Source organism: Rhinopithecus bieti, unplaced genomic scaffold (assembly GCF_001698545.2).
Source record: "Rhinopithecus bieti isolate Rb0 unplaced genomic scaffold, ASM169854v2 scaffold_29928, whole genome shotgun sequence".
NCBI classification, from domain to species: Eukaryota; Metazoa; Chordata; class Mammalia; order Primates; family Cercopithecidae; genus Rhinopithecus; species Rhinopithecus bieti.
In genome coordinates, this window is record NW_016814053.1 from 2,022,874 (window position 1) to 2,034,984 (window position 12,111).

The 12,111-nt window shown below is 46.9% G+C and overlaps 1 protein-coding gene across 1 annotated transcript in view; it reads right to left on the bottom strand.

The window, feature by feature from the left end:
* The window catches only part of CDKL1 (cyclin dependent kinase like 1), a 71,477-nt gene extending 59,634 nt beyond the window's left edge, over positions 1-11,843 (bottom strand). Inside the window, exons 1-2 of the mRNA XM_017849454.1 lie at positions 11,742-11,843; positions 10,659-10,978 (exon numbers count right to left, since the gene is read on the bottom strand). Coding sequence (XP_017704943.1) covers positions 10,659-10,829 — 171 coding nt within the window. The 5' untranslated portion in view covers positions 10,830-10,978; positions 11,742-11,843. The remainder of the gene's footprint in view (positions 1-10,658; positions 10,979-11,741) is intronic.
* Positions 11,844-12,111: the final 268 nt, after the last annotated feature.

The window sequence follows — 12,111 nt, forward strand, 5'->3', positions numbered from 1 at the left end:
CCCAGCACTTTGGGAGGCCGAGACGGGCGGATCACGAGGTCAGGAGATCGAGACCATCCTGGCTAACACGGTGAAACCCCGTCTCTACTAAAAAATACAAAAATCTAGCCGGGCGAGGTGGCGGGCGCCTGTAGTCCCAGCTACTCCGGAGGCTGAGGCAGGAGAATGGCGTAAACCCGGGAGGCGGAGCTTGCAGTGAGCTGAGATCTGGCCACTGCACTCCAGCCCGGGCTACAGAGCGAGACTCCGTCTCAAAAAAAAAAAAAAAAAAAAGAGTCATGGCAATGTACAGTCACTGAATAGATCCTGGATTAAAAAATAACTATACACACACATATATATAGTTATTTCATTATATATATAGTTATATAACCATTATTAGGATCATATGAGAAATTTGAACATAGAGTATATATTAGATAATAGTATTGAGTCAGTGATAAATTTATTGAGTATGGAAATCATAATGTGATTATATAGAAGAACATCTTTGCTTCAGGAGATTAAGCTAAATATTTAGGTAGATGGCTCAGCCAAAAAAGTGCATGTGAGAGAGGAAGAAAGAGAGAGAGAGGCAGAAACAGAAACAAAAGAAGTGCAGGCACAATGGTTCATACATGTAATCCCAGGGCTTTGGCAGGCTGAGGTGGGAGGATTGCTTGAGGCTGGGAGTTTGAGACCAGCCTGGGTAACACAGTAAAATCCTATCTCTACAAAAAACAAATAAATTAGCCAGGCACTATGGCTCACATGCCTGTAATACCAGCAACTCAGGAGGCTGAGGCAGAAGGATCACTTGAGCCCAGGATTTCAAGAATACAGTGAGCCATGATTGTGCCACTGCACTCCAGCTTGGGCAACAGAGTGAGACTGTCTCTAAAAAGAAAGAATGAAAAAAAGACAGAAAGGAAATGCAGCAAAATTCTAACAGTTGATGAACTAATCTAGCTAAGGGTATGCAGGTATTTATTGCACTATTCTCTGTACTTCTGTACCTCTTGAGTTTTTCTCAGAATAAAAGTTTGTAGGAAAACCCCTAGGACACTTTACATAAAATTCTGATTTCTGGATTTTTAAAAAAAGACTCTGGCTGGACATGGGGGGGTCATGCCTGTAAACCCAGCATGTTGGGAGACCGAGGCAGGAGGATTGCTTGAGCACGGGAATTTGAGACCATCCTGGGCAACATGGAGAAACCCCATCTCTACAAAGAATACAAAGAATTGGCTGGGTGCAGTGGCTCACGCCTGTAATCCCAGCACTTTGGGAGGCCGAGGTGGGTGGATGACCTGAGGTCAGGAGTTTGAGACCAGCCTGGCCAACATGGTGAAACCCCATCTCTACTAAAAACACAAAAATCAGCCAGGTGTGGTGGGCACCTGTAATCCCAGCTACTCGGGAGGCTGAGGCAGGAGAATCACTTGAATCTGGGAGGTGGAGGTTGCCGTGAGCCAAGATCGCATCACTGTACTCCAGCCTGGAAGAGAGAGCAAGACTCCATCTCAAAAACAACAACAACAACAACAAAAAGAATACAAAGAATTAGCCTGGTGTGGTGATGCATGCCTGTAGTCCCAACTATTCAGGACTGAGGTGGGAGGATCACCTGAGCCCCAGAAATTGAGGCTGCAGTGAGCCATCATTGTGCCACTGCACTCCAGCCTGGGCAACAGAGTGAGATCCTGTCTTACAAAAATAAAATGGAGGGGGGTGGTGGGCCTGGTGCGGTGGCTCACGCCTGTAATCCCAGCACTTTGGGAGGCCGAGGCAGGTGGATCACCTGAAGTCAGGAGTTCACAACCAGCCTGTCCAACATGGTGAAATCCCACCTCTACTAAAAATACAAGAAATTAGTTGGGCATGGTAGTGAGTGCCTGTAATCCCAGTTACTCATGAGGCTGAGGCAGGAGAATCGCTTGAGCCTGGGAGGCAGAGGTTGCAGTGAGCCCAGATCACATCATTACACTCCAGCCTGGGTGACAAGACCAAGACTCCATCTCAAAAAAAAAAAAAAAAAAAGACTGAAAACCCAGCACCCTAGGCTTGCAGTCTGTGGTACTGAGCAGTGGCTGTCCAGTACTGCTGGACATGAGGACTCCAGTTTGCCCCAGTCTCCACCTCTCCATCTTGCCCTATATTCAGGCTGCTTCCCTCGTTTACGTTAACAGTGTGATTCCACAGACATTTGAGTTTGTTCATCTATAATCCGTAACAGAAAATGCTGACCTCAGCTAAAACAATAGACAAATGTTATTAATCCACCTCAACAAGCCAATTAAACAATTTAAAGAGAGGGACCCTAGAAATGACCCCTATTAGCAACAGCAGGACTAATTTCTTAAAGATGTTACAGGATTTTCCACTAGGTTTTTTTTGTTTGTTTTTGTTTTTTGTTTTTTTGAGACAGTCTCGCCCTGTTGCCCAGGCTGGAGTGCAATGGCTCTATCTTGGCTCACTGCAACCTCCACCTCCCGGGTTCAAGCGATTCTCTTGCCTCAGCCTCCCGAGTAGCTGGGGTTGCAGGCACACGCCACCAAACTTGGCTAATTTTTTGTATCTTTAGTAGAGATGGGGTTTCACCATGTTGGCCAGGCTGGTCTCAAACTCTTGACCTCATGATCCACCTGCCTCAGCCTCCCAAAGTGCTGGGATCACAGGCATGAGCCACTGCGGCTGGCCAAGGTTTTTACTGAGTTAGGAAACACTCCTTCAGCTAATATTTGAGGAGCAGAAGCCCTTCCAACTGTGAAAGTTCTAATTAGATTCTAAAGCTAGCGAGCATTTATATGGTACTCTGTTAGCATTTAGTGGATGTGGCCCTGGCACAGAGCACATTCAATTAAGCACTTAATAAATACTTTGGATAACAGGCAACTTTGACAGTCCTGCTTCTTAGAGCATGTGCCTGTCACCATGATGGTAATGTGCCCAGCAGGATTTCTGGTCTGCTCTTTGAAGACAGTGAGCCTCTTGGGGGTGCTGTGTGAAGAGCTTTATCTCCAGCGCCTCCATTGGCCGCAGCACCACGTTAAAATCTCACCTTCTGCCTTTCCGTCTGTGCTTTCCTCTTCTATACTATTATTCCCTTTGACCTTCTACTTTCCTGCCCTTGCATCCTTGAGGCTGCTTGACTGCTGTTAGATGTTTGACCCAAGAGCCCTCTGCTCTCCTCAGCAAAAATTCAGCAAAGCAATGCCAAACAGGGACATAAATCTTAGCAATAAGGTGGGCCAGGCTCCAGGAAGCATTAGAGCTTGCCCAAGGTCGCTCCACAGCTTCAAGCATGATCAGAAACTGAAGTCCCATGGCCGGATGTGATGGCTCATCCCTGTAATCCCAGCACTTTGGGAGGCCAAGAGAGGCAGATTACGAGATCAGGAGTTTGAGACTAGCCAGGAAAACACAGTGAAACCCTGTCTCTACTAAAAATACAAAAATTAGCTGGGCGTGGTGGCATGCCCCTGTAATCCTATCTACTGGGGAGGCTAAGGCAGGAGAATCACTTGAACCCAGGAGGTGGAGGTTGCAGTGAGCCGAGATTGCACCACTGCACTCCAGCCTGGGCAGCAGAGTGAGACTGTCTCAAAAAAAAAAAAAAAAAAAAAAGAGGGAAGGGGAGGGGAGGAGAGGGGACCAGACTGAAGTCCTTGACTGCAGCTCCTGTCCCCATGCAGTCACACAGCCCCTGTCCCTTCTAGAAGGCTACTGATGAAAGGGGACAGCAGGGAAAAAAGGGATGTTCTGGACATTCAGCAGGTTACTACTATTCATGATGAATTAAAATCAAATGAGAGCATACTTCTGGCATCTAGGATACACTCAACAGTCCCACTCGCCCACACCCCATGCACCTTTTTTCATTTCTCTCCTCCAAAGAGTCATTTTACACATTTTTTCTAATCACTTACCAATGAAATTTTAATATCACAAATATACTGTATATCTGTATAGGAACCATATGTATATCTGTGCTTTAAACAATAAAAAAGTTAGATTTTTTTGTCATCTGCCAAGAACCAATTTTCCCCCTTTAGGAATGACCTTGTTCTCATTATTAATCTCTGCATTACATTGTGATATTTATAATTAATTTTCTTTTTTTTTCTTTTCTTTTTTTTTTTTGAGACGGAGTCTCACTCTGCTGCCCAGGCTGGAGTGCTGTGGCCGGATCTCAGCTCACTGCAAGCTCCGCCTCCCGGGTTCACGCCATTCTCCTGCCTCAGCCTCCCGAGTAGCTGGGACTACAGGCGCCCGCCACCTCGCCCAGCTAATTTTGTGTATTTTTTTTAGTAGAGATGGGGTTTCACCGTGTTAGCCAGGATGGTCTCGATCTCCTGACCTCGTGATCCGCCCGTCTCGGCCTCCCAAAGTGCTGGGATTACAGGCTTGAGCCACCGCGCCCGGCCTATAATTAATTTTCAAATGGACATTTCCCCTCATGCTTGTTCTCATCTCTGTAGGTGGCAAACCATAACTTTTAGCCTTCTAAAATAGTCCATAGGGTTATGGAATGAGAGATGGAAAGAACTGCTGCTCCAGCTAGAATCTGTACTCAGGCCTCCACAGAAGCCACGAATCTCACAGCTAAGGCCTTGCTGGAGAATGGGCAGTATAAATTCTGAGGACCAGTCATGGGGAGACTTCAGAGTATGGTGTTTGGTATAAAGTGATGGATGGTTCTGGTATGGGCAAACCACATGGCATGAACTTGGGGACAGAGAGAACTGTTTCTGCATTCCAGCCTACTGACCGGGAGACCTTGGCAAATCATTAACCACACTGAATCCATTTGTAAAATGGGATAACAATATCTACCTTCTAAGGTTGTTAGTAGTGTAATTTGTGCATCCTAGGTAACAATGACACTTGGCAGTTTGTCCAGATTTACTAGGTCCCTTGCCCCTACCTGCCACACAGCAGTAGATGATTCCTTCTCCTTGTCTCTCTTGTTTTTCTTGTTTTCTGGAGGGAGACCTGTCACGGACAATGTCCCAGCTGCTGCTTTCAGCCCTTGACCAATGCTGGTCTAATATATTTTAATGCCCCCATACCACCTGCCATAGGTAGAACATCTGCCCGGAGATCCCACAGTGATACTGTCCTGTCCTTAACCTCCAGCTCCGCTAGGAGCATCTACTTTTTCTGCCACTGCTGGCTGAAATTCTTTCTTTCCTCTTCCTACCATTTTCATTCCACAGAGAGAAGATTCAGCAGCATAGGGGCTTGGGGACTTAGTAACACAATTATTCTATTGTATTACATTGTATTTGTATGGTTTGTATTTGTTTTGGTTTGTATTACTTTGTATTTGTATGGTTTGTATTTGTTTTGAAACACATAGCCCTTTCCTTGCTCCTTGCTGGACAAACAGATATTCCCCTAAGGGGCTGCGTGGAGTTCAAGTGCATCCGCCTGCTTTATGCAGAACCACTGCCCACTTTCCACCACAGGGCCTGTGATGCTCCAGCCCATCATGCCTGACCTTGATTTTTTTTTTTATTTTTTTAGACAGTGTCTTACTCTGTTGCCTAGGCTGGAGTGTAGCTGCACAAATCACGGCTCACTGCAGACTTCACTCCCAGAACTCAGGTGATCCTCCCACCTCAGCTGCCTGAGTAGCTGGGACTACAGGTGCATGCCACCACGCCCAGCTAATTTTTCTATTTTTTGTAGAGATAGGGTTTCACCACATTGCCCCCTCTGGTCTTGAACTCCTGGGCTCAAGAGATCCGCACATTGGCCTCCCAAAATACTGGAATTACTGGCGTGAGCCACCACACCCAGCTCCTGACTTCTTGATTTAAGGTGATTTGCTTTTAGTTACATTGTCTCTCTCTGTAATCTGACTTCTGTTATGACCACCCTACCTCCCATCCAATAAATCCTTAATATATTTAAACCTGAGTTATGGAAAGGAGTTGAATTCATGTAGGGTCCATGTATCACATGCAAATTAGAAGACGGTGAATACCCTGGTGGAACAAGTTCCACCCCATAGCTTGGAGCCAGCTGTGGATCCTGTACAGAAAGATTAAGGGGAGTGTATGTAAAGAATCTAGCAGTGTCACTCTGTCACCCAGGCTGGAGCACAAGGGCACGATCTCGGTTCACTGGAGCCTGTGCCTCCCAGGTTCAAGCGATTCTCCTGTCTCAGACAGGAGTAGCTGGGATTACAGGCGCCTGGCACCACGCCTGGCTAGTTTTTGTGTTTTTGTGTTTTTAATACAGATGGGGTCTCACCACGTTGACCATGTTGGCCTCAAGCTCCTGACCTCAGGTGATCCACCCGTCTCGGCCTCCCAAAGTGCTAGGATTACAGGCGTGAACCACCGTGCCCGGCCTAAATTGTCTTTTTTTATGCAATGATATTTAAGTTTGGTATGGTTCGGGTTAGTAACTCAAGGTCATGGGTCCAGTAATTCTCTCCCTCCTCCAACATCAAGTTTTTTCTCTACTGGATTTATTTACAACTTTAGCATACAAATGTACTTCTCACTTGTAGTTAAAAACAGCAACCACAAAAAAACCTGTCTTCAGCCCACATCTTTTTTTTTTTTTTGAGATGGAGTCTCGCTCTGTCGCCCAGGCTGGAGTGCAGTGGCCGGATCTCAGCTCACTGCAAGCTCCGCCTCCCGGGTTCACGCCATTCTCCTGCCTCAGCCTCCCGAGTAGCTGGGACTACAGGCGCCCGCCACCTCGCCCGGCTAGTTTTTTGTATTTTTTTTAGTAGAGACGGAGTTTCACCGGGTTAGCCAGAATGGTCTCGATCTCCTGACCTCGTGATCCACCCGCCTCGGCCTCCCAAAGTGCTGGAATTACAGGCTTGAGCCACCGCGCCCGGCCCAGCCCACATCTTTACAAACACCTCTGCCCCATTTTTGTCTTCCTTTTATAATAAAACTCTTCAAAACAGTTGCCCATATCACTATCTTCACTTCGTTCCTCTCGTCTCTCTTAAACCTCTGCTGATGAAAGTTTCATTCCTGCCTCTCCACTCACACAGCTCTTGTCAAGGTCACCAAAGACCCTCACATTATCAAAGCCAATGGCTAATCCTAAATCTACTAATGGAGACCTTTGACACCACAGAGCATCCCCTCACTTCTGAACGATCTTCTTCACTAAGCTTTTAAGAACACTGTGGCCAGGCGCAGTGGTTCACACCCATAATCCTAGCACTTTGGGAGGCCAAGGCAGGTGGATCATTTGAGGTCAGGAGTTCGAGACCAGCCTGACCAACATGGTGAAACCCCATCTCTACTAAAAATACAAAAAGTGGCCAGGTGTGGTGGCAGGCACCTCTCATCCCAGCTACTTGGGAGGCTGAGGCAGAAGAATCTCTTGAACCTGGGAGGCAGAGTTTGCAGTGAGCTGAGATTGTGCAACTGCACTCCAGCCTGGGTGGCAGAGTGAGACTGTCTCCAAAAAAGAAATAATAATGATAATAAAGAAAGAACATTGTTCTATGGCGTTTCCTACCATGCAGATCGCCTCTTCTTGCGTCCCTTGCTGGTTCCTTGTCATCTTCCTGACCCCCAAGGGCTGGGTACACCAAGCTTCCACCTTCAGTACCTGTCCCTCCATCCCACATGGTGACCACCTTCGGTCCCACAGCTTTAAATACCATCGATAAGCTTATGTCCCCCAACTTTATCTGTCTCCAACCTGGACTTCCTCTGAATGCCAGACTTGTGTAGTCAACTGCCTACTTTACAAGTCTCTTTGGGTTCACAATTCAAACTTAACCTGTCCAAAACAGAGCTCTTTATTTCCTTTCCACCAACTTTGCACCTGGGTCTCTCTATCACAGTGAACGATCTCTTCACTCTTCCAGTCACTCAGTCAACAACCTTGAAATTGTTCCTGATTTCTCATCCAATCATTAGATTCCTACGTGCTCTTCTTTCAGAAGAAATCTAGAATATGACCTGATCCTGCTGGACCCTGGCTTCCCCCTTCCTTCTCTCCCTGGCCTGTTAGCACCCACTGGGCATCTTGGCCAAGACACTGGGGTTATTACCTGTGTTCCCTCAATGTACTGTGCTTTCCACTTATGCACCTTTTCCTAGGATAGAGTGTCTGCCTGGAATGCCTTATCTCTCATTCCACGTTTCCCTAAACGTTTCAAAGTTCAGCTCAAACATGCCCCCAGTCACTTTATTTTCACCATTCAACAAGCACCTAAAGAGTTCTTACCAGACAAGGGTACACATGCCCTGCTCACTGGGAACCCAGTCTATAAGGAGTGAGAGCCAAAGGGCAACTCATCTTACCTCCCTTCCAAGAGCCAAGCTTCTGAAAGACAGGGTGTACAATTTTGCATAAATATCATTGTAGGCACAACTGGGACTCTGTGAGTATTTACTGAATCCATAAATGGAGAAAATAAAATGTTCATTCACCATACCCTCAATTTACCTACTCAGCAAATATTTATTAAGTATCTTTATTTTATAACAGACAGGGTCTCACTCTGTCACCCAGGCTAGAGTACAGTGGCCTAATCATAGCTCACCATAGCCTTGAACTGCTGGGCTTAAGCCGTCCTCTTGCCTTGGCCTCCTTCCTAAGTAGCTAGGGCCACAGGCATGCACCACTATGCCCAGTCCAGTATGTATTATGTGTTAGGAATATCACACAACTCTAAAAAGTTATAGCTTTAAAGAACAGACTCTACCTCTAATCTAGTCCCACCACTTCATAGAGATCAGGGGTGTCTACATCTGTGCACTTAATCTGGAGAGTGGGGTGCTGCATGCTTTGAAATCAGGCTCATGTGCACACAACCTCATCCTTTGGAGGATATCAATATTCAGTTCAGGGAACACATTTGACTTCCCAATTTATTGGCAACATCCACCTTTTTTAAGATCTTATTTTGTTAACTTTTTTTTTCAATCCAACAATAACATTTTTGGGAGGCCTAGATGTGCCAACTAGTGTGCTTTGGGGATACAGAGCTACAGAGGCAAGGTCTCCATCCTGGAAGAACTCAATTAATTTGGGGAGCTCTCACTGTTAATGTAGTATTGATAAAGTGTGGTGAGAGATTTGAAAGGAGTATTCACAAAAGTAATCTTCAGAATCAGAAAAAGTATCTTTCTGCAAGAAACAGATTTTCTTTCAGGTCAATGAACCCTTTGAAATGTAATGATCACCTCCTCCCCTAGGAAAGCCTGAGGAAGTGAAAATGCCTAACAGCCTCTCCCTGTGCACAGAGAGGGTAAGGGTAGAGTGACCCGGGCAGGGGGATGGTCAAACACTGCAAGTCTCACCCCTGCCTATGGGAGCACTCCCCTGGGGGGCTTTGGAAGCATTTCCTCTCAATAGATAATATCCTGTTGGCTAAGAACATTCCAAACCTAAATAGAGAAGTTGCCCTGTTATCCACCCATTTCAATTTGTCCAAAGCTTGCTACTTTCCATTTAGGTTCCTTATCTAGAAGTGACCCCACACACTTATCCACAGGTAAAAGATTTATAGAGTGATCTGGAGAAAATGCAGAAGCAAGAATAATAGTAAATCCCCTGGAAGTTTCATTCATCTGTCTCTCACCATGTTGCTCTTCCCTTGTCATGTAGTTAGTTATACAGGTCAGAACACAGAGGCCATAACTGAAACAAAGTTGACCTCCACGGTATTCATTCCATGTCACCTTTCACATTTTGATTTGGATTTCACCTTCACAGAAGTTCTGTAAAGAAGTCTCTCCATTAGAGGCAAACACACTTTTAGCTTGTAATAAATACCTTTCCCCCTCCGATATCATGGTATATTTAGGGTTAACTAATAAACATTTGAAAAGTGATCAGGCCAGGCTCGATGGATCATGCCTGTAATCCCAGCACTTTAGGAGGCCAAGGTGGGAGGATCGCTTGAGGCCAGGAGCTCCAGACCAGCCTGGCCAACATAGCGAGATCCCATTTCTACAAAACGTTAAAAAAAAAAATACAAAGTGATCATTTCATTTCTTTAAGAAGAATGCTTCTTTTTAGAAACGGGACACGATGATGCTCAGCAGTAAATATATATGAGGTGTAATGAGAACCTGTGAGCTTCCTGGCAGTTTGAAAACAGGTAAATGATTAATTCTCTTAAAAGACTAAGTATACCAATAGAAAATACCTTAGAAGTTTAAAAATCAACAACGCTAGCAAAATTGAATTGTCTTACATTCCTATACTATCAAATTGTGATGGTCCTTGAAAACCCAGGTCTACAGGTGGGAGAGAAACTATTGGGAAGAAAAATAAAATATACCATAGCATCTCTAAAAGCAAATGCCACCTTACCTGGCACTTTTGTTTCTGCTTTCTAGTTCATTATATAATTAGTGACTTGTGCACAGATATCCCATTTGCGTCACTGAAGTCAAAAGGCTATGAAGTAAGATGTAACCATGTCCCATGACATTCTTTTAACATAACATGACTCACTTTATTTCTTTCATCCCTAAAATTCACTTTAAAGAAAAGTGGAGCCTGGAGCAGTGGCTAAAACCTGTAATCTCAGCTACTCAGGAGGCTGAGGCAGAAGGATGGCTTGAGCCCAGGAGTTCCAGGCTGCAGTGAGCTATGACCACATCGCTGCACTCCAGCCTGGGTGACAGAGTGAGATCCTGTCTCGAAAAAGAAAAAAGGAAAAGTGAATCAATTACCTTGAGCATTCGGATTTCCCGAAGGGCGATTTTCTTTATGATAGGGTCGTCTTCTGATTCCAGAAACTTCTTGATGGCCACAGTCTGACCTGTGTCCCTGTTTCTACATTTGAAAACAACTCCATAGGATCCTTCTCCAATTTTCCCAATTTTTTCATACTTCTCCATCATAGAGGAATAAATCTTCTTAAAATGGATCTTCAGCTGGGAGTGGTGGCTCACTCCTGTAATCCCAGCACTTTGGGAGGCTGAGGCAGGCAGATCACCTGATGTCAGGAGTTCGAGACGAGTCTGGCCAACATAGTGAAACCCCGTCTCTACTAAAGATACAAAAAATTAGCCGGGTGTAGCGATGGGGGCCTGTAATCCCAGCTACTCAGGAGGCTGAGGCAGGAGAATCACGTGAACCCGGGAGGCGGAGCTTGCAGTGAGCCGAGACAGCGCCACTGCACTTCAGCCCGGGCGACAGGGCTAGACTCCGTCAAAAAAGCAAACGAACAAAAAACAGATCTTCACATAGTTTGAAAACGTCGCTTATAAAATATTGGCACGAACGGACTGCACTAGAGCCCCACCCAACGATAAGTGTTTGTCACGGGCCTAGAACAGAACAGGACATGTTAAGGAATGAAGAGTGGACCCGTGTCGGCAATGGCAACGCGATCAGGAGTAACAGCCTAGAGTTAGCTGCCTCCAATAACCCAATTTTAATCGCCCGTTAAATGTTAAGTTAAAATGTAACTTGCCATCCTAAAACGAGCCGAGCTGTAAGATAATCTATCTTTTTAACGTTATCGTTCATCCGATCTAAGACACCTGAGCTGGCTGGAGCACGGGGAGAGCTAAGGGTTTCCCCGGTTCTAATTTCGGGTCTCATTTCCCTACGGCAAGAAGACACCTCCCGGCTCTCCGCGGGGACGGCGGCGAGGCTGGGCCGCAGGAGACCACCACGCGCCCCTAGTCCGCGGGACCAGGAAAACCCTCCCGCGCCCGGACGTGCACCCCAGCGGCGCCGCGCAGCATGGAGCGGTGCCACGTGTTGGCCCGGCACTGCCCGCGCCTCCTAGCCCGCCCGGGACTCACCGCGCCGCGGCAGTCTGGGCCGGGCCTGGCTCCCGCCTCGCCTTCTTGCGCCCGGCTCGGCTCGGTTCGGCGTGACTCGGCCCGAGATCCCTATGGGAACCGGCCCCCGCCCCGGGTCGGCCTGGGCGGGGCCGCAGCGCCCCCGCTTCCCACCCCCTGCCCGGCCCAGCCCCGCCGCCGTCCCGGCTGCAGGGAAGGGCCCCGGGGGGCCGCCCTTAGTCCACTGGAGCTGTCCTGACCGGGGGCCGAGCAGACCTGCTAGATTTGCAAACTTCCGCAGGCCGTGCAAAGCGCAGCTGTAACCGCGTCTGCGGGGAAGACGCCAGCGCTAGGAGCCCCTCCTGAGCCGTCCACATTTCCCTGGAACAGC